General features: G+C 36.2%; 1 protein-coding gene and 1 pseudogene across 2 annotated transcripts; both read right to left on the reverse strand.

The window, feature by feature from the left end:
- Window positions 1-505: 505 nt before the first annotated feature.
- LOC127250539 (auxin response factor 25-like) lies at window positions 506-13,976 on the reverse strand. Of its 2 annotated transcripts, XR_007838701.1 has the most exons (4): window positions 13,769-13,976; window positions 1,408-1,530; window positions 1,252-1,327; window positions 506-859 (listed from the first exon to the last, which is right to left on the reverse strand). XR_007838701.1 is itself a non-coding variant. In XM_051273869.1 (3 exons), the coding sequence occupies exons 1-3, from the start codon at window positions 13,921-13,923 to the stop codon at window positions 1,264-1,266; spliced, it is 282 nt and encodes a 93-aa protein (XP_051129826.1). In that variant the 5' UTR covers window positions 13,924-13,976; the 3' UTR covers window positions 1,121-1,263. The 2 variants fall into 2 exon arrangements, 1 of the variants encoding a protein (XP_051129826.1); XM_051273869.1 differs by lacking the exon at window positions 506-859 and having other exon boundaries at window positions 1,121-1,327; window positions 13,829-13,976.
- A 4,468-nt stretch (window positions 13,977-18,444) lies between these two features.
- Window positions 18,445-21,288, reverse strand: LOC127250161 (DNA-directed RNA polymerase subunit beta'-like; annotated as a pseudogene).
- Window positions 21,289-22,734: the final 1,446 nt, after the last annotated feature.

A 22,734-nucleotide genomic window follows, 5' to 3' on the forward strand; every position in this document is an offset into this window, starting at 1 on the left:
ACTGTATTATTTTGTTATGGTTAATTATTATTTGTAAATTGGTCAATTGATTTTGGTTTTGGATTGTAAATGTTTTCTGTTATTAGTATTTGTTAGGGTATTGAGTGGTGAATGCTGGCTTATTGAATACAAAAGTGGTGATTATCTACTTTAAGACTTATTGAGGACAACATACCTTGCATTAGGCAATAGGCACACGAGCGAAACTTTCAATGTTGAAAAACATATCATGTTGGTTATAATCTTTTCTTCAGTTGGATTCTACTTGTTCTAAAATGACTAAATTGTTGTATAAAAATCGTTAAAAAACTTTGACACACTGAGCGGGAAAAAAAAACACCGAGACACAGAGGTGATAACACAGTATATGAAAACGAAGATATCAATTGTAATCATTCAATATTAATCTTAACAAGGATCAAGCTGATGAGATAATGCATGTTCAATCATTATGAAAGTGATGTTGCACTAAAAATCTTGCCCTCAGAATTTTTGGAGTTGCAGCTGTAGAATGGATTTTATTCTATCATACAAGAAATCATGTTGAGATGAAATGGTTCTACGAATTAAGACCACATTAGACTTTGTTGTATAGCAAATAAATATGGACTAAATTAATGTAAGGCTGTAATGGAACAACATATGTGTCATATATGTAAATTAAAGTTTTCGGTCGTTGAGTAAATGTATTCCGGTTAAGCAAAGAGTATGCTGTCGGCAGCAACAATCTTCTGCCTGAAATCCGGTACTGTAGGCAGCTATGTCCCATTAATCTCGAGATCAGTGCTGACAAACAACAATGGTGATATATCCACATACTTGATCTCTAAACCATTAATGGACTTCGAAACGTCTATGGCTGTGTATATGGATTGATTCATTCCCAGCATTTCCAGTACGACATTGTCCAATAGCAAATGAAAAGCAGGACATACACAAAGAAGATTAGCTTAGGAAGATTGAAATATATTTTCCTTATTGCTATAATTACAATTTAATTGTATTCTAAAAGGTGTAGGAGAGCAAGAAACACTGATTCACTAACAAACCAGTGCCGTCTCTTAGCCTGTGAACGACATTGATCTTAGAATCTCTAATGTCACTGCATTTAAGTGTATAATAATACCAAATAAACAATATAATAAGCAAATAAGCAATTACATTCATAGGTAAGTACATCCCCACTCTTTAGTACAATAGACAAGTTAATTCTTCTATAGTCATTTATGAAATTTCGAATGAATATCATACCTTGACAGAACGCTAATGTGAATTTGGCCGGCTAATAGCATTCAAGTCACTTATGTGAGTAATTGTGGCCATATTCCTGTAGTTAAGCACGTATTGGAGAACTCAATAAAAAGATGTAATTTTTATAATACAAACTACAATCAATGTCCAACCTACCAATGAACACTGGATTCTTTAGTTTCAAACAGCTTCTGAAAGCGCATGCCATTAGATACTCTGGTGTGGTATATAGCCTTCACATATTTTGCCAGAGGTATAACAAACTCAAAGTGTTGACATCTGACAACAAATACCAGAGCAATCTATAAGAGATAATATACGTACATAAGGTGCAGATGATATAAACTCTATTTACATATATGCTACATGAAAAAACCATACATGCATAACAATATAAATGGCTAAAAATGAGCTTGCATCAAACAGTAGGAAAAAGTAGGACTGAAAATTCTGACAGAAATAGAAGATTCATGAATAAATAAATAGAGCATAACTATAACTCACACTAACATTAAGTGAATTATAAAAATATTAGAGAACTTACCATGTTTGATTTAAGCCTCCATAAAAATATATTCTATGAAAAATCACCAGAAAGAAACTGAAGAAGGCATGAGATGTGACATAGGCAAAAAATGAAATGAAAAAGAAATAGATTGTTGACAACAATGTGGGAGTAAGGGTAGCAGGTGGACTCTTATGGATGTGGACTATGTGGGATTTGGAGGTGGAGGTATATTAATGCCAGCCAATTGTAAAAGCTTCTTGTAAACTATGTTTTTCGTCCAAGAAGAATGCATTCCAGTGTTGATGTCTGAAGGAATGAGGACATGCAAAGAGTCAAAAGATTTTGCTCGTGATAATGCAACATATAGTTGGCCATGCATAAATACTGGTTGTTTCATGTACACTCCAACAACGTCTAATGTCTGCCCTTGTGATTTGTTAATGGTCATTGAGAAGCACAACTTCACTGGAAATTGAGTACGTATGAACTCAACAGAGCATTCATGTATATTGTTAGGATTTAAAGGTATTCGTGGTATAAAACATAAAGTTCCTTTTTGCGGGCCTGTGGCAATCTCTGCTTGTAAGAGATTGCGTGTAATTTGCTTGCAAACAAGCCGTGTACCATTTGAAAGGCCATTTGTGGGGTCTAAGTTACGCAATAGCATTATTGGTGCACCTGTCTTCAAAACTAATCTATGAGGTGGCATACCATTAGGTGTCAAAGTATTTAGGTAATCTTCATAATGTGCTTGTTGTGATGAATCTTTAGTTACATCTCTTGCAATTAGTACGATTGGTTCTCCAAACATGCTTTCAATTATTTGATTGTTAATAGTATCAACTGTCTCGTTGGTTGGTGTCAGTATAGATCTACCAATTAATGCAGCAGAGGAACTTGGATGGAGTAAATTCTGTGGGTAGATTTTGTCAATCAGTTGCAACAAGTTATCATTTTCTAAGCTAATCAATGAAGTTGTTGGGATCTGAATCTCTCCTTTGTTGTTATTTACACAAGAATTGTTCCATACTTCCTCAAGAAATGCTGCAAATGATGTATCGTTTTGTGCCCGCATATTGACAGTTAAGTGAAACTTATCTGCATGTGTAAATAGAGGAGACGATACACAACTTGCTTCGATGTACTGGTCCTTTGTTCCGTCTCTTATGACAGGAGTAATTTGATGAAAATCCCCCCCGAAGATTATAACTTTACCACCAAAACTGATGTTGTTATCCATAATATCTCTCATAGTAGTGTCAAAAGCCTCAATTAGTTCACGTCTTGCCATTGAAATTTCATCCCAAATAATTAGGTCGGTATGTCGTAACTCATTTGCTAAGGTAGACTGTTTGCTTATCTGACAAGTCTTATGCTCATTAATATCCAATGGCAATTTGAATTTTGAGTGGGCAGTTTGTCCATTAGGAAGGAGCGATGCAGCAACTCCAGATGTTGCTACAACAATAGATTTAATGTTATGATCAGATGTGTATGACAAAATAGTAGTGTATAAAAAATTTTTCCCAGTACCAGCTGGTCCATCAACAAAACAGACATAAGGTTTTTTGTTATGCAGTTTCTCAATAATAGTGTTAAAGACGAACCGTTGTTGTAAAGTAATAACTTTGCCAAACAAGAAGTTCCTTCTCTCCTTGTTTATGGCCAAAACTGTATGGTCAGCACTCGCGATGTTAAAATGCATCTAGTATCGATGGGCTTAGAAAATACCGTTGTTTGGGATAAAAATTCAACGAGCCAAGTTCGTGCAAAGATCATGATCTTTTTGTGACATCACATCGATGAGGCACTAAAAATGCAGTAAATGTTGCTGGAATTTCCACTCGACTTGTGGGAGAGATTGAAAGAAAGATACGATCATATGCGGCTGACTTTGTTGCCAAAGGCAAGAAGCGAATGGCAAAGCCTTTGGCTTCAGGACTTTTAAACACTCAAAAAGTATAATTTTGCTATATTTAAAATAACATTCCACTGTGGCAAAAATATATCTAAAACTGATATGATGGAGAAAAATTTATCAAATTTTGATACATTTAACATGGTTTTGCAGCAGCAGTATCGCGAAAGATGCTTTCAGAAATACTCTGAGCAGATCACCTGTATTTTGATGTCCGAACAAAACAATAAATTACTGTTGAAAAATCATGAATCTCGGCCGACAGGTGCAAATCCATTTCTATAGGAAAATGCAATACAACGGGAAAATCCAGTGCGTGATCGTGGGTATGCAAAAAATCAAAGAATTGATATCGATCGAAATTTGAATCATGGGCAGGGCCGGACTAACTCATACAACCACAAGAAGTATTTGAACAAGCTCTGTTATGTGCCGAATCGGCGTTACAATGATAGCCGGCCGTGTAGACCTCAACAAAGGTTTAACACCGGGAGAAACAGAGACAATGATGAGGAATACACCCGGTGTGAAATCAAAGGCCATTGGGCCCATGTTTGTTGCACAGTCAGTCATTTGACTGAACTGTATCGGGCCTCAAAAGAAAGGCAGGGAAGAGTTGCCGCTGAGAAAAATCATGCTGCCCACAACGACACATTCGATGATGTGCTGAATGAAAATATTACACACCTGGATGGAGATGACCTGCTTGAGATAGCTGATATTGCTAAATGATGAAATGCTGTTGTATGTTTTTTTATTATTTTGATGATTTATGCCCCGCTTTTCATAATACCCTCTATAATATAAGTCTATTTTGATTATGTTACTAATATATGTCTTTTATTATTTTTATCTTTTTGGAAAGATATGGATGCCAAATTTTTTGGAGCCGAACAATATATGCCTTATCGACAGTGTTATGGCTCACATCATTTTGAAAAACAAACTTTATTTTTCCCATTTGAATATGGGAATGATATGTGTTATATTACATAAATATTTTGTTATATTCTGAGCGATTTTTTGGTGTAAATTTTGTACATATGCTCATAATGGTGTGTTTTTGGGTTGTTCACTAGGCATTGCGGAGTTAGCAAATTTTTGGGCATATTGTGCAAACAAGGATCAAAATGTAGAAAGATGTTAGGCGTGATTGACAAAGAAATTGTCTGGGGTAGATTGACAAACTTAGAAATTGTGGGGATTTAATTGCAAATGGGATCTAATTACACAGAGGATCTAATTACAAAGAGGATCATGGGATGAAGAATTAAAAACATACGATTTGAAATTGAAGAAGGGGGGGGGGGAGAAAAAAGGATTACCACGTTTTTCACCACGACATCACTTCTGGAGAAATGAGAAAAAAATAAAATAAAAAAGAGCACGGCATAATGCAGAGATTTTTGAGAAGCAACACAAAAAGAACTTTCGGACATTTCTTTGTTCATTCTTAGAAATGGTTTGTTGTCAATTCTTAAAATTGAAGGCATGATGAACTCTTTGATTTGTTTTGTGTTTTCAATTTCTGTGAATTGTGAGTAATTTCATTTCTAGCGTAGGTGTGAATTGATGTTGGGGATTGAATTTGTGAGACTTGGCTTTGGTTGAATTTGATGTTCATCGATATTGGATATTTTTAATTTTTCTAATTTTTAAGTTTAGAAATCTTAAATTGATTATTGCGTACGTATTACTTTGAGATTTTACAGCTATACTGGAGATTGACACCTGTAATTGTGTAATCTTCCAATTTGTGTAGCAACCTAGAGGAAGGATACTGTAAGGAAGCATTAAAATCAAATTTGAATAAATCTTTTTCCGAATTTTGTTAAATTGAATTGGTCTTTTCTGATCCTTAATGCTGTTGAGTCAGTAAAACTACTGTCGTTCCTAGGCTTCTCACTCGATTAGGGAAATAGCTAACGGTCATACCTTAACTATTAACAAAGTTAGGAAAGGTTGGTTGTGAACGTGTGTAGATCAACTATAACCAATTTATCCAACTAGTCAATGAAATTGATTTTTAGTCGATGAACAAATTTTATATCCCCAACAGAACATGCATGCCTATGCTAGAGTTTAATAATATTTGGTAAACCATCTTGCATTTTCTTTTATTTTATTTTATTGAGAAAAATTATTTTTCTCAAATTTAGTGTGATAAATCAAGCCCCCCCATTTAATATATTTAGTATAATTATAAATAACCGAATAGACAATATTGTTACTGTTCCCTGAGGAGAAGACCCTACTCACCAAAATTACTGCATTTTGCATATTTCAGTGGCGTAGGAACTAACACTTATTTTTCAGTTGTGCGATAGAATTTCAATTCTTCCACCGTTGCTGGGGATAGTATAAGGATTTGATATTTGGTTGTATTTATCTAACTTTATTTCTCGCTTAATGGTTTATGCCTCGAACTGGTCGTAGAGGTCAATTATTCTTTTATTCGAAGATTGAAAGAACTGCATGTTGTTTGAGAAAAGAAGCTAGGGAACGAAAGAAGGCCAAAACAAAAGTTAAGTCGCTGGAACTTAACTTAGCTATTCAACTAGCGGATGTTTCTAGTTTCGAGAAGGGTGAAAAGGCCAAGGAAGTTGAAGAAGTTTTGATACATCAAATCGAACGACAGAGAACTCTGAGGGAGCTAGCTGCCCCCGATTTAATTCAGCATCCATTTTGTATTAGTTTTCTTGCTATAGCCGATAATACAACATTTGAGTCAAAATCTGGACTAATACATTTATTGCCGTTATTTAATGGCTTGGCAGAGGAAGAACCACGCAAGCACTTGTAGGAGTTCAATATGGTGTGTACGAGCATGAAACCACCGGGAGTCATTGAGGACTAGATAAAACTTCGAGCTTTTCCATTCTTCTTGAAAGATGCAGCCAATGATTGTTTTTACAACTTTCCTGCCGGGAGCATGACCACATGGATGGATATGAAACGCAAATTCCTAGAGAAGTTCTTTCCTGCATCCCGGGCTGCGAATTTGCGAAAGTCTTTATACGAGTATTGAGATAAATTCAATAAAGTAATTGCCAGATGTCCTCAACATAAATTTCTGAGCACTTCTAATTCTATAATTCTATGAATGACTAATTTCTATTGACAAGAGAATCGATGCTGCCAATGGAAGAGCTCTAATGAACAAGACTCCGAGAGAAGCATGAGAATTGCTGAACAACATGGCCATGAACTCTAAAACATTTGGGCCAAGGGATGTTATGGGAGTTAAGGAAGATATCTTGGTAAGTTCTTCTATACAACAAAGATTGAATGAATTAACTACTTTTATAAGAAAAATTGTGGTAGTGAACGCTCAAATGAAGCCATGTGGGATTTGTGCGAGTGTTAAGCATCCTACGAATGCTTGTCCTACATTGACGGAAGAAGTGGAAGTGAATACAACAGGCTTAGCACCAAGAAGAGCTTACGACCTTTATTCGAATACACACAATCCAGGATGGCAAGACCACCTGAATTTTCGATATGAGAATCAGAATCAACAATCCTTTGGACAGCAGCAACCATCGGGTTTCCAACCACATACACAACAACAGCCATAAAGGACCATGCCTCAAGCTCTCGTTCCTAGTAACTCCTTGCACGATATGGTAAAAATAATTGTCTTTAATATTTTGTAATTTCAGCAAGAGATGAGAACGAGCATTAACAATTGGAAAAAAAATGTCTTAAGTTGTGAAAAAGGTGCGGGACATGAAAGAAAGAGAGAAAGGCAAGTTACCGGCTCAAACTCACATGAACCCGAGCAATGTTAGTTCAATGGTCTTGCAAAATGATAAGGAGCTGGAAGGTCTGAATGTTGTTACACAAAAGGAGAAAGCTGAAGAGGGGATTGAGAAAGAGATAGAGCAAGAAGCAAAAAAGTCTATTGATCAGGTGAGTTCTAAGCCTACTATTCAATCCAATTCTGCGAGACCGACTAAAAGTGATAAAGACAAGAAGATCATGGAAATATTGAAGAAAGTGGAGCTAATGATTCCTTTGCTTGATGCAATTAAACAAGTCCCCCGTTATGCAAAATTCCTGAAAAAGTTGTGGACTAAGAAACAGAAGTTGAGAGGGGACGAAAAAGTGCTAGTTGGAGAGACCGTCTCTGCTGTACTGCAAATGAAATTGCCACAAAATTGTGAAGATCCAGGTATATTTGTAGTCTCGTGCAAGATAGGTAAAATGGAAATCAAAAGAGCTATGCTAGATTTAGGTGCAACCATAAATGTTATTCCTAAGTCTATTTTTAACTCTTTGAACATTAGGCCTTTGAAAGAAACATGAGTAATAATTTAACTAGCTACTAGAACCAACGGTTACTCCGAAGGGATAATTGAGGATGTTGTTGTGCAAGTGAATGAGTTAATATTCCCTGTTCATTTCTATATTTTAGATATGCATGATGATAATTCACCTAATCCTTCGCCTATTATGCTTGGGCAGCCTTTTATGTGCACCGTATAAACAAAAATAAATGTTAAAACAAGGACACTGACCATGGAGTTCGAAGGTGTAAAGGTTCATTTTAATATTTTTGATGCAATGGGATATCCTGTGGAGCCTAATACTTTGTGTTGTGTAGATGTCCTTACTCAAAATGTGCAGGAAATCTTTTACTTGAGTGGAAATGATGAATTGAAGGTTACACTTACAAACTGTCTGGTTATGAACTCTCTGGATGAATTGACAATGAGTGGTGCATTGAAGAAAATGATTCGGGCTTTGCAATCTCCGCCGCCTGAACCATTTAGGTACATTGTGGTTAATTCAGTTTTAATAAAATCTGATAAGGGGTTGTTGCCATCTAATGTGCAGACGCTGGCTTGGGAGATGAAACCATTGCCCTCGAACTTGAAAAATGCCTTCCTAGGAGTTGAAGAGACATTACCGGTGATCATATCTGCTACACTGTCTCCTAGTCAAGAATGGAAGTTGATCATAATTTTGAGATAGCACAAGGAAGCCATTGGATGGATGTTAGCTACATAAAAGGTATTAGCCCATTTCTTTGTATCCACAAGATTGTGCTTGAGGAAGATGCCAAGCCAATAAGGCAAGCTCAAAGGAGGTTGAATCATGCTATGGAAGTTGTAAAGAAAGAGATCTTGAAACTCTTGGATGCCGACATCATCCATCCAAGTTTGGATAGCCAATGGGTAAGTCCAATTTATATTGTTCTAAAGAAGGTGGGAGCCACTGTTGAGGCTGACCACGATGGTAAGTTGATTCCGGTTTAGAAACAAACCAGTTGGCGCCAATGCATCGATTACCGTAAGCTAAATTCAGTCACAAAGAAAGATAATTTTTTATTACCTTTCATTGATCAAATGGTTGAGAAATTAATGGAAAGATCTCATTATTGCTTTCTAGATGGTTTTTCAGGTTATTTCCAAATTGTCATTGCACTGGAGGATCAAGAAAAGATTACATTAACTTTTCCATTTGGCACCTTTGCTTATAGGCGAATGCCATTTGACTTATGCAATGCCCCTGCGACATTTGAATAGTGTATGATATGCACATTTTTTGAATATGTAGGAAATATGATTGAGGTTTTCATGGATGATTTCAGTGTATATAGAAATTATTTTGATATTTTTTTCGATAATTTGGCTTTGATCTTGAAAAGGTGTCGAGAGAGAAAGTTAGTTTTGAATTGAGAAAAATGTCAATTTATGGTAGAAAAAAGAATAGTTCTTGGACACTTAGTTTCAACAAAAAGAATAGAGGTAGATAAAGCCAAGGTTGACATTATCTCTACCTTACCCTATCCCACTTTGGTGAGGAATTTGCATTCTTTCTTAAGGCATTCAGGATTTTATCGCCGATTCATTAAAGATTTCTCGAAGGTGGCTGCTCCTCTTTTCCGATTGTAACAAAAAGGATGTTCAATTTGAGTTTGATGAAGAGTGTAAGAAGGTATTTGACAAGATTAAAGAGTTTTTGACATCACCGCCCATCATTCAACCACCAAATTGGGACTTACCTTTCGAGATCATGTGTGATGCAAGCAACAAGGCAGTGGGGGCTGTATTTGGAAAGAGGAGTGGAAAGATTTTATGGGCAACCTACTATGCATCAAAAGCACTTAATAGAGCCCAATTTAACTACTCCACTACTGAAAAAGAATTCCTAGCCGTTATTTTTGCTTTGGTGAAATTTAGATCTTACATATTGGGTACTAAAGTGATTGTATTTTCTGACCATGCAACTTTGCGGTATCTAATGGCGAAGAAAGAAAGCAAGCAAAGGCTTATACGATAAATATTACTCTTACAAGAATTTGATGTGTAGATTCAAGATAAAAAAAAGAAGTGAAAATTCGGTAGCTGACCATTTAAGTCGCCTTTCTACGGTTCATGAAGAATTACATATATGGGAATATTTTTCGGATGAGCAATTACTTATGATTTCCTTTTCTTTTCTTTGGTATGCTGATTTAGTGAACTATTTTGTCACTAATAAATTTTCTGCAGGATGGACAATAGTGAAGAAAGATAAGGTGAAAAGTGATGTAAAATACTATGTTTGGGATAAACCCTATCTGTGGAAACGATGTGCAGGCCAAGTCATCCGACGATATGTAGAAGAAAATGAGTGTGAATCGATTCTAAAATTTTGTCATACATTAGAATGTGGAGGTCACTTTGGCTCTCAACGAACTGCAAGAAAGGTACTTGAGAGTGGATTTTATTGGCCTATATTATTTAAGGATGCTTATGAATTTTGCAAAGCATATGATAAATGTCAAAGAGTAGGCAATATTTCTGGTAGAAATCAAATGCCCCTAACACCAATGTTGTTTGTTGAGATATTCGATGTGTGGGGTATGGATTTTATGGGCTCATTTCCACTTTTACATGGTTTTCTATATATCGTACTTACTGTTGATTATGTGTCAAAGTGGGTGGAACCAAAGGCCACCCGAACTAACGATGCTAAAGTTGTTGCAGATTTCCTAAAGTCCTTGATTTTCATTTGCTTTGGAATGCCTAAGTCAATTGGAAGTGATCGGGGCACACACTTTGCAACAAAACTATTTTAGCTTAGTTTCATAGGTATGGAGTTCTTCATAAGGTCTCAACGTCATATCGTCCGAAAACAAACAGGAAAGCAGAGGTATCTAATCAAAAAATCAAGGGAATTATAGAAAAAATAGTGAGGCCGGATAGAAAGGATTGGAGTTTACGCTTAGAGGATGCGTTATAGGCATATAGAACTGCATATAAAACTCCGCTCGAGATGTCGCCCTACAAGTTAACATTTGGTAAACCTTGCCATTTAACCATTGAACTTGAATATAGAGCTTTCTGGGCTACTAAACAGTGTAAAATGAATTTGAGTGAAGTTGGAGAATGTAGGAAATTGCAGTTGCAAGAGTTGAAGGAGATTCGAAATGAAGCTTACGAGAATGCTGTGATTTATAAAGAAAAGAGTAAGAAATTTCATGATCAAAATATTTTGAGGAAGGATTTTAAGGTTGGTAAAAGGTTTTGCTTTATCATTCTCACCTTAAGCTCTTTCCGGGTAAGCTTCATTCTCGTTGGATAGGTCAATTTTTTTTTACTAACGTGTTTCCGTATGGTACAGTTGAGATTCAAAGTCTGAGCACGGAAAAAAGTTTTGTTGTGAATGTATGACACCCCGGCCCCCAAGCCACGCAAAGCCAAGCGTTTTGGAATTGTAGACTGGCCCAACAGGTCAATATGAGTTCTTTCAGCATGCTTCTGTTTTCACTCACGTGCATTCTGAGAGACTTTCCAGAAGGTCACCCATCCTTTAATTACTCTAGAGTTCTTTCAGTAGGGCTCCTGAAAAGAATGTGCACATTGTTGACATAAGTAGTCTGTTATATCCATTTAACCTATCTATTCACTATATGATAGCCTGACACCGGCTCTTCCATACTCAGAAGTTGGCCTAGCAGCGACCCAACTTCGGGGGTATTACATTATTCCCTACTTAATAATGCAATGTCCACGTTACACCCCAAGGATCATCAACTGTTAGGCCCGTCACCAGTCTAGTCAATGACTGTGGGTTGTCTTAGGTTGGCTTTGATATCAACTATGATACCTTGGCCCCTAAGTCACGCAAAGCCGGACGTGTTGGAATTGTAGACTGTCCCCACAGGTCAACACGAGTCCTTTCAACGTGCTTCTGTCTTCACTCACATGTATCCTGAGAGACTTTCTAGGGGATCAGCTATCTTCAAATTACTCTAGGTCAAGCTCGCTTAACTCTAGAGTTCTTTCAGTGGGGCACCCGAAAAGAAATATGTACTTTATTGATATGAGTAGTCTATTAATCCATTTAACCTACCTATTCACTCTTGTAGCCTGACACCGGCTCATCCATACTCGGAAGTTGGCCTAGCACTGGCCCAACTCCGTGGGTATTACAGAATGGACATCCTCTTAAGCTTTATTATGAGGGGTTCCAGAGCAAAGAAATGAAGTGCGTAGCTCTATTTGAGCCACGTGATTATTTTAAGAGACATTGTGTCGAGCAACGACAATAAACAAAGGCGCTTCTTGGGAGGCAACCCAAGTTTTTTTATTTTATTTTGTGTGGTTTGAGTTTTTGTTGTGTTTTTGAGTTAGTTTCATGCCTTGGTTTTGATATTTTCATACAGATAATATATTCATAGTTGGATGAAGCAGAATATACATGGTTCTTAAGCGTGGCCACGCATGCAGTGTGTTGTGATTGATGAGAGAGAAAAAATTTCAAAGAAATCAGAACATATAACTTCTTTAGACATGATCATGTCTAATGAAGTTTTACATTCTGAAGAAGTGCACAAAAGAGCCTTACATTCTGAAGAAACCATAGCATATTACAGTCATGGCGACAATATAAGCCAACTATCTGGATGCCCACCAATTAGTAAATAGGTAGGGACTACTAAAAAAAATAGAAGTATTGCTTATGAAACTAAAGTCCTTAGGAAAGACGGAACAAAAAGCAAAATACTGGGCAATCCAAACAATTAATTTCAATCGCATAACTTTTTAACAAGCACAATTAGAAACGGTGTGATGCCATTATTCTAACACATATTTGGCACCAACATTAAAAAAGTGAGGAAGTGGAACACACACCTCTAATATTGTATGCCATATTAAAAAGCCATTGATCAATATTGTTACCAATCATATAGAATTTATCTATGCTGCACCGAAACAATGTAAAACATTATAAACAAAGAAAGTACTAAAATCAAGAATATGATATGACTGCACAATGTGACACACTTATGTATACAACATTATGACATAATCATATCCTTGGATGTGTTTGATGAGTCTTCTATATATTGAATTAAAAGAAAAATCTAACTTACAGCCATTGGGAGTTAGATTTACCCCCAGTCCTATTAATTAGTTTGGAAAAAAGCCTACGCTGTATACCCTTTTTATATCTACATCGAACGATAATTAGATTGTTTAGTCATTGGAGGCCCCCGCTATTAAGGATAGTTTTGCATGCAATAGGAAATTAAATCTTGATAAAGGCAACCTAAATGTTTATTTTTCTAGCACATTAATTAATCAGTTTCCCAAGTTGGTAAATTATCGACTTTTTTTCTTTTACTCTTGATTTTCGATTGGTAAGACACAAGTCACATGAGCATCTGATTAAGTGTATTTGGCATGTAGAATTAGCCATCATTGTACATTCTAAGAACACTTCTCCTTCAGATCAATGACTATAAGTTCAAGCCCAAAACTATAGCAACTAAAACAAAGGTAGGGTTGAGTGTTAGAACACAGTACACAAAACCAGATTGAAGAACAACTTATAAGATTACATCATAGATGAAAAATATCATTAGTTATTAGATACATACCAAATTGTAAGATACGGATGAAACCCTAACCAAACACCATTTCCTCAATAAAAATAAAACTAGCGAAATTGTGCAAACGGATTCACAATTATCACAAATTGCAATTCGGTTCAAACAATGTAAGGATTTCCAAAATATTAGTGATGATTTACACACCCTAAGCAAGATACAAACATGTTAGGTAGAGAATAGAATAGCTAAGTTTTTAACTAACTTGTCGATTTCGTGAGCACAATAGTTGCGACTTGGAAGATTCACGGTCGATTCGGCCTACCTCACTCTGCGCAGGTGAGAGATGGCAGCCCACGGTTGATTTTGACCTAACTCAAAGCGGGCATTGCGATGCAGTAGAATGACGGGCAGCAACATCACCGTCTCTGGATCGATTTTGATTTTGGAAAACGGAAAGTGAAGCACGGTAATTTCTCCAAGTTTTTTTTTTTTTAATATAGCCTTTTTGAATGGATGTAGGGGTTGTATTTGAGAAGCTAATAACGCTTTTATCTTTATAAATTTAAAATAATTATATATAATTTTTTAGTACTATATTTATAATAATAAAATTTATATTGACTTTTTGTTATGATTTAAATTGCATAACAAATAAATATATATGTAATTGTTATAGATAAATTATCGAAATAAATATATTTTCTTATATAAATTTTTTATTATTATAGAAAATCTAATATTAAACTTTTTTGTTACGGTTTAATTACGTAACAAATATATAGAGGACGATATCTTGTTGTATATGTATTTGTTACCCATAAACTACCGAAACTAATAAGTTTTACGTTTTTAAAATTTTGAAAAATATATATAGATTTTATTTATTATTAGAATTATAATATTGATCTTTTTGTTACGGCTTGTTTTGCATAACAAATATATATGACGACATCTTGTCCTATATGTAGTTCTTATGGATATTCTACCGAAACAAATAAAAAAAAAAATTTGACCACAAATAAAAAAATTTTGTTCCGACAGTTTTTGTTATAAAAACATCTTTTTGTGACAGATTTATTCGACAATATTTCGCTACAAATAGAAGTTTACAAGTTTTTTGGTAGTGTATTTTTTTTTTTTTGGAACTTGAGGGTCAAATGCCCCTCCAAGTTTCTTGTTAGTTTCATCCATGCAAGTCCATCACTATTAACATACATACACTACAAAAAAATAATATATTTGTAACGGAATTCCGTCCCTAAAGTTCACGTAGCTAACGTAATTCCATTACTAATTCTGTATCTAATGTCATTAGTAACGGAAAAAGTAAATTTAGAGACAAAAAAGTTTTGTTACAAAAATGATTTTTTCTTGTAGTGATACATCCATATATATATATATACCATATATAAATATATATATATTTACCCACATATAATTTATATATACGCATACCGCTATATATATATATACAGTGGTTACCAGAAAAAATAGTTAATATTTATATTAATTAATTCTATATTAATATCACAATAAATTTGAGACTTTGGACACCGTTTCTTTGACAATAGTAAAAATTAATGTCCACTAAAATTTAACAAATTCAAGATTTTGGGCATCGTTTTTTTGATATCAGTAAAAATTGACATCCGATAAAATTTATTGAGGTGGGTCCTTTTAAATAATTTGGGCGCACCACAAATAATATATTTTTAATATATTATATTATATTATATAAATTTTAATTATATAAATATTTATATATTATATACATTCTCTTTTGTTTTAAATTATAGTTGTTTCGTTTTCACCTGGTGTGTTTACGGGGCGGCTAGCAATTTGCTCAAGGCCACTAACTAAGAGGAATCACATATTTTAAAATGTTACCCATTTTTTATTTACATCATTGAATGGACCCATTCGAAAACAATTGGATGATGACAAAATTATTAACGACTGGAATCCCGTATTTCTATTAAATAACATATGAATAGTTCTTTGATTTTGATTAAGGGGTTGTTGAATTCTTGCCTTGGAATAAGAATAAATTGAAGAAAACGGATTGATATTGGTGAAATCTGATCCATTAGCAGAGAGTAACCCTGAGCCCGATGGATCATTCCTTTTTCCGATATATGAAATAGTGAATTTTGCCAAGTCGATTCTTAGGAAATGTCGAATCAAACCATTTGCCCTTATTTCAACAAAGGAAGCACGGGCTTCTTGACTAGAACCTTTTTTTTTTCTTCGGTCCAATTCAATACTAAACAAGTCCGAACTAATTGAATATTTGTATCAGAAATTCCTCGAATTGGTTTACCGTTTCCAGAAAGGATATAATTGACAACTTGAAGTTGCACACTATCCCTTTCCTGCGCCAGATCCGGGTAAAAAAGAGTTGCTAAAGTTATACCATCCATTATTTAATATGTGGCGACAGGCCGAACCAAAACAAAATACTTTTTCTTGCTAAGTGTAATCCGCTGAACATAGATTCAATTTTTCCGTTTTTTTTATTTCATGTAATTTTGTTTTCCTGTTCCTAGTGGTATCAAGCCGCCGCTATGTCGGGATATCTTATCTCTCTCTCCAGGAAAATGGATATCTCCTGAAAAGATTTCCAGTTCCAGTTTTTTTTTTTTTTTTCTCTCGACTCGGACCAATCCGCCCACACGGCTTCTTATATTTAAAGTAATTTGTGTATCTACCCCAATGATACTATTGTTCCGTACCCTTATGAAAGAAGATACGGGTAAGATATGCACTTCCTCGGGAATGAAAAAAAACGGATCTACTTTCATTTGGTATTTTGGCCAAAATTCCTTGTCTCCTAGATACTCAATCAAATCCTCTTTTTGGAGGATTGAATGCATTTCTAGAATTCTATATTTAGTAATGCCCAAACTCTTTTTTCTGTATCTAGGATCGTCGAAATAAAAAAGAACACTTTTTCTACGCAAAATACCATTGGGGGGGCGTTTCAATCGAGATACCTGAAGGGGACATTAGTTCGTTCTCACGTTCTTGAATCGACTGGAGTGGAATGATGAATCTATTTCTTCGTCTCTATGAGAATAAATCCGAATTCTGGTAGAGAATGGTGGTATCCATGAGATTCCAACGACCAGTACATAGAATTCGACTAATGTCTGAATAATCAGGAATCCTATGTTCTTTTTTACCTCTACCCGAAAAATTGGATTTTTGTCTCGACTGATCATTCCTTCCTGAGAAGTTTGATGTGGACCCCCTCTTGAGAGAACGAAAATCTGCACTCATTTGATCTTGATCCTTGTGGATTGCAAGTGAGACTAGACTAGATCCGCACGAACCTCCTAATAATATCCATAAATGACTTGTTTTTGGTAATAGATGAACGTTGCCGTATGGAAATTCAAGTGCATGATATACGTTGGTACTCCAGTGCAGTTCTCCGTCTGAGTCGGAATAAATATGTTTTCGAACCTTCTCTTTAAAATTCAAAGTCGATGTTCTTGCGTGAATCTCCACAATTACTTGTTCTGATTCTACATATTGATCATTTTGAACTAAAAGAAAACTTTGGGGTGGAATATTTACATTATGTCGAATATCTTCACTCTCAATAGTTACATACCAGTTTCTATAACATAGAAAGGCGGGATGTCCACGGCGTGTACGTGTCGGATGAACCAAATCTTCATTGAATTTGATTTTTCCATTTGAAGGGGCTCGCACATGTTCTGTAGTACCCCCCGTGAATACTCCGCCGGTATGAAAAGTTCTTAATGTTAATTGAGTACCCAGTTTGCCGATCGATTGACCTGCAATAATACTACAGCTTCTCCCAATTCAACCAGGTCGCCATGAGTAGGACTCCGGCCATAACATAACCGACGGATCCAAGATACATTCCTACAAGTAAAAGGAGTTCGAATAGCTATTGGTTGTGCTCGAAAGGTTATGAATAGATTTACAAGTCCAATTCCAATGTCTTGATTTCTAGTGGCAATACATCGTGTGCCCATATATATATCATTGGCTAATACGCGACCAATTAATGTTTGGATAAAAACCCTTTCTAGCATTATCCCATTCTGAAGACTCACAAAAATACCACGGACGGTGCCACAATCTGTTCGACGTACAACAATGTGTTGAACCACTTCAACAAGTCTGCGCGTGAGGTATCTAGCATCGGATGTTCGTACAGCAGTATCTACAACCCCTTTCCGGGCTCTGTAGCAAGAAATTATATATTCTGTTAAAGAAAGCCCTTCGCGTAAATTGCTTTGAATGGGTAAATCAATCATTTGTCCTTGGGGGTCCGACATTAATCCTCTCATACCTACTAATTGATGTACCTAAGATGCATTTCCTCTAGCTCCCGAAAAAGACATCATATGAACTGGATTAAAGGGGTCAGTCATCCTAAAATTAGGATTCGTTTCTTGTCGCAAATATTCACTTGTGGCATACCATATTTCAATGGATTGGCGTAATTTTTCTACCTTGTGTACATTCCCATAATGATGGTGTTTTTCAAAAATCAAACTTTGTTGTTCAGCATCTTGAACTAACCATCTCTTCGAGGGTATTGTTAAAAGATCATCAACTCCTAATGAAATGGATGTAGCAGTAGCTTGTTGAAAACCCAGAGTCTTTACTTGATCTAGGATATGTGATGTATATGCCATTCCGAAGTGATCTATTAATCTACTAATAAGTCGTTTTATGGCAGTTCCATCTATCACTTTATTCTGAAATACCAGATTGGCCCATCCTGGTATAACATAAGTACTTCCATATTCTGCTGAGTATGATTCAACAATGGGGTTGAGTCAGTGATTTTAAAATTTCCTTTTCTCGATCTTGATTCGGGTAGAAATTCTGGAAATATGGGCCTAGTTGATAGTTAAAGTTAAGAGATTTGAATTCCTACTGGCATCGTAGAATTTCTTAGCGCAATTGGGTACCATATGAGCAGACATGAGAAAACCCATGTATGGCTTCTTCGATTTCTTGATAAAGAGAAATCGAACTAACAGTGGTTCGAATGTATATAAAAAGAATTTCATTTTTTATACTTCTTACTATTAGATAGTGTCCATAAATCTCATAATAAGTGCCTAAAGAATGATAGTGAACCTCGATGGGAGTTTCTATTGAAGCAATGAGGCGGTGATCTAGTCGCCACCGGAGCCACAAAGGACTATCTAAATTGATTCGTTTCTGCCGATAAGCGCCGATCACATCATAGGAATTAGAAAAAAGGATTCTTTTGTATAAACATGGTTATTATTGTGACTTCTTTTATTTTGATCGTTTCTACGATTCCGTAGATTATGCCTATTTACACAAATACTTCTACGATTCCCGCTCGTTAATACATAGAGTCCAATAAGCATATCCTGAGTTGGTACGGAAATGGGGTCTCTAACCGCTGGAGACAAAAGATTCATATGAGGAAACATAAGTAAACGGGCCTCTGCCTGAGCCTCTAAAGATAAAGGTACATGAACAACAATTTGATCCCCATCAAAATCTGCATTGAATCCCTTACAAACTAATGGATGTAAACAAATAGCACGCCCCCCACTAAAACGGGCTGGAATGCCTGTATGCCCAATTTATGCAAAGTGGGTGCTCTATTCAGTAATACTGGATGCCCCTGCATAACTTTCTGAAGTATTTCCTATACAATGGGTTCTTTTTCCCCAATTTTACTCTTCGAAACCCCTATGTTCGAAGCAAGATGTTGTCTAATTAGCCCACGAATTACAAATGTCTGGAAAAGCTCTATTTCTATTTCATGTGGCAATCCACATCGATGTAATGAAAGTGAAGGACCCACGACAATGACGGAACACCCTGAATAATCGACCCGTTTGCCAAGCAGAGTCTCACGAAATCTTCCGTCTTTGCCTTCAATTACATCCGAAAATGACTTGTAAACTTTATTATGACCGTCCCTCATTGGTTGTCCACTTATTCCATTATCAAGAAGTGTATCCACAGCTTCTTGTACCAATTTTTCCTGACACATTACTAATTCTCCTGGCGTAGATCTACTTGTTGTTAATAGATCGGTAAGAGTATTGTTCCGATAGATAACTCTTCTATAGAGTTCATTAATATCCGAGCTCATTAATTTTCCCCCATCTATCTGAATGATGGGTCTTAGCTCAGGAGGAGGAACGGGTAATAAACACAGAACCATCCATTCTGGTTCTATATTTGTTCGAAGAAAATGCTTAGTCAGTTCCATGCGTCTAACCAAAAAATCCTTTCTTCTTCCAACCCTTCGATCTTCCCATTCATTCCCTGTAAGCCCTTCTTCCCCTAACTCTTTCCATTCTACCAATGAATTGTCTAGAATAATTCGTAAATCCAGATCGGCTAATTGTTCTCGAATAACACCTGCACCCGTAGAGATCTCTCGATTGCGAAACGTCTCGAAGCCCTGGGTAGTAAGAAAAAGTGGGATGCTGTATTTCCAAGATTGGATTTCATATTCAAATAAACCTCGTAATCGCAAGAAAGTGGGTTTTTTTGTTATGGGTCTAGCAAAAGAAAAATTGGGATAAGATCCTATACTCTAGGATCTCCCCCCCTTCCAAATCGGACGTGAAAGTTTCCTTTCATCCGGCTCAAGTAGGTACACCGACTAAAGAGAGGAGGTCTCGCTTTCAAATTCTAGAAAATCCCAACAAAACAAAAAGATCTACTCCTTACTCAAGTTCTCAGTGAAGAACAAGCAGCAAGATTTCATTAATTACGCCTTCTTTTTATTTATTATTAGGATGTCAGTTTCTTAATTCGTTACTCAACTACGACATAAATGAAATGTGAGATTCTTGAGTAGTCTACTTCCCTTCGAATGATGAATTCCTTAATTCTGAATTCGACTTCAATAATGAAATTCCAATAAAGGAGTACCTTGGAATTCAGAGGGGATTTACTTGTCTATGTATTGTTCCTTTCGATCTGTTAGGTCCCGACTTCATCTCGACGATTTTTTCACAATGTCCTTAAAGTCCATATGCGATGGATAGACTCCTGTAATCATGATATATTTGCTTGCGTGAACATAATTTCTTTGCAAAAGAAAGTAAATGGTTAATTCCACAAAACCAAAAATCTTTTTTACGTTTTACGAGATGCAAATTTCAATTTTGATTTATTTGTCCCAAAATCGACCATGGATCAATTCTCCTTTTGATTGGGGAGTATTTACTCCCCCCTCCCCAAGTCCGAGCTTCATGGTACACTTGTCAAGTGACATGTCAGATCCAGGGCATCCCAATTGGATTGACTGGGATGACAGTTTCTTATTGCGAATCTGTAAAGTCAGAGTTTTGATCAAATCACACATCGCAGTATACTAGGCTTTCTAATTCTTTAATAGGTTTATCCAAAAGATTCGCAATATAACTGGGAAGACGTTTTAAATACCACACATGGGTTACTGGGCATGCGAGTTTGATGTAGCCCATTTGATATATTCGTATCCGAGAATCAATAAACTCGACTCCACATTGTTCACAAAATTTTGGGTCTTCTTTTTCAGCTCCGATTACTCGATAATTTCCACAAGCACAAATTCCACTTTTAATAGGTCCAAAATTCTTTCACAAAATAATCCATCTTTTTCCGGTTTATTGGTTTTGTAATGAAAAGTATAGGGTTTTGTCACCTCTCCAACTATCTCTTATTAGGGAGGATTTTCGTGGACCAAGCGCTTATTTGTTGAGGAGAAACTAATCCAATTCGTAACTGTTGATGTTTATACCGATCGATCATAGAAAAAAATTCTAATTTCTTCCGATTAAACTTCTTTCCTATTAATCTGAAAGTTTTTCTCAGATACAAGGAAATGATTCAATTCCAGAGCTAAAGATCGTAGTTCTCGAACGAGCAATTGAAACGATTCTGGAGCATCTTCAGGATTAGGTATTGTCCCTCCAATGATTGTAGTACCAAGTGCTTCTTGGCGCGCTCTAATATGATCCGCTTTATAAGTAAGCATCTCTTGTAAAATGTGAGCAACACCAAATCCTTCTAGAGCCCAAACCTCCATTTCTCCTACTTGTTGTCCCCCTTGTTTTGCCCTTCCCCTAAGGGGTTGTTGTGTAACAAGTGCTTAATGTCCACTGGAACGTCCGTGGATTTTATCATCAACTTGATGAATTAACTTCAAGATATAAGGCTTTCCTATTAGAACGGGTTGTTCAAAAGGGTTTCCCGTCCTTCCATCAAATATTTTGCTTTTTCCTGGATACTCGAGTTCAAATACCCACGGATTCGCTGTTTGCTGACTGGCTTAATATAATTCAGAGAATACTAGTTTTTTGGAAGCTTCTTGTTCATATCTCTCATCAAAAGGAACTATTCGATAATGTCTGTCTAGCAAACTCCCTGCTAACCCCAGCGAACATTCAAATATCTATCCCACATTCATTCGTGAAGGTACTCCTAATGGGTTGAAGACCATATCAACGGGTCTTCCATCTTGCAGATAAGGCATATCTTGTCTAGGCAAAATTTTGGAAACGATCCCTTTATTTCCGTGTCTTCCAGCTACTTTATCGCCTACTTTAATTTCACGTTTCTATGAAATATATACACGAATCGTTTTGAGATTATAACTAGAACCTTTCCTTTTCTGGATCCACCTCACATCAATAACCCGGCCCCTACCACCTATAGGGAGTTTTAGACAAGTTTCTTTTGAAGTGGATACTTGAATGCCGAGTATGGCTCGTAACAATCTATCTTCGGGAGCATACAATGATTATTTCACGATTTGGGGCGTTAATTTCCCTACTAAAATGTCACCCGTCTCTACCCAAGATCCCAAGACCACAATTCCATTTTTGTCCAAATTGCGAAGTAAATGGCCTTCTAAATGTGGTATTTCGTTAGTGATCCTTTCAGGACCTTGGCTTGTCACATGAGTCTGAATCTCATATTTCCGTATGTGAAAAGAAGTATAAATATATTTATATACCAAACGCTCACTAATAAGTATTGCATCTTCAAAATTGTAACCTCCCATGGCATATAAGCCACTAATGCGTTTTTCCCCAAAGAAAGTTCGCCACCAACTGTAGCAGCACCATCTGCTAAAATTTGTCCCCTTTTAATGCATTTACCCCCCTGAACCTGGGGCCCTGCCGGAAGGAGTCCTTCTTCGCCTTCCACCTAAGCTGCGCAGGAAAGGCCCAAACCCAATCCTAGGGAACAGTC

This window comes from Andrographis paniculata, unplaced genomic scaffold, assembly GCF_009805555.1.
Source record: "Andrographis paniculata isolate CXL003 unplaced genomic scaffold, ASM980555v1 Contig37END, whole genome shotgun sequence".
NCBI lineage: Eukaryota > Viridiplantae > Streptophyta > Magnoliopsida > Lamiales > Acanthaceae > Andrographis > Andrographis paniculata.

Bases quoted from the DNA above. Each gene is read 5' to 3' on its own strand.
- LOC127250539 (XM_051273869.1), bottom strand. From the start codon at position 13,923: ATGTTGCTGCCCGTCATTCTACTGCATCGCAATGCCCGCTTTGAGTTA. The intron at 1,531-13,828 runs GTAGGCCGAATC...ATTTGTTGTCAG, and splicing joins TCTCACCTGCGCAGAGTGAG to ATGTCAACACTTTGAGTTTG. The intron at 1,328-1,407 runs GTAGGTTGGACA...GCTTAACTACAG, and splicing joins AAAGAATCCAGTGTTCATTG to GAATATGGCCACAATTACTC.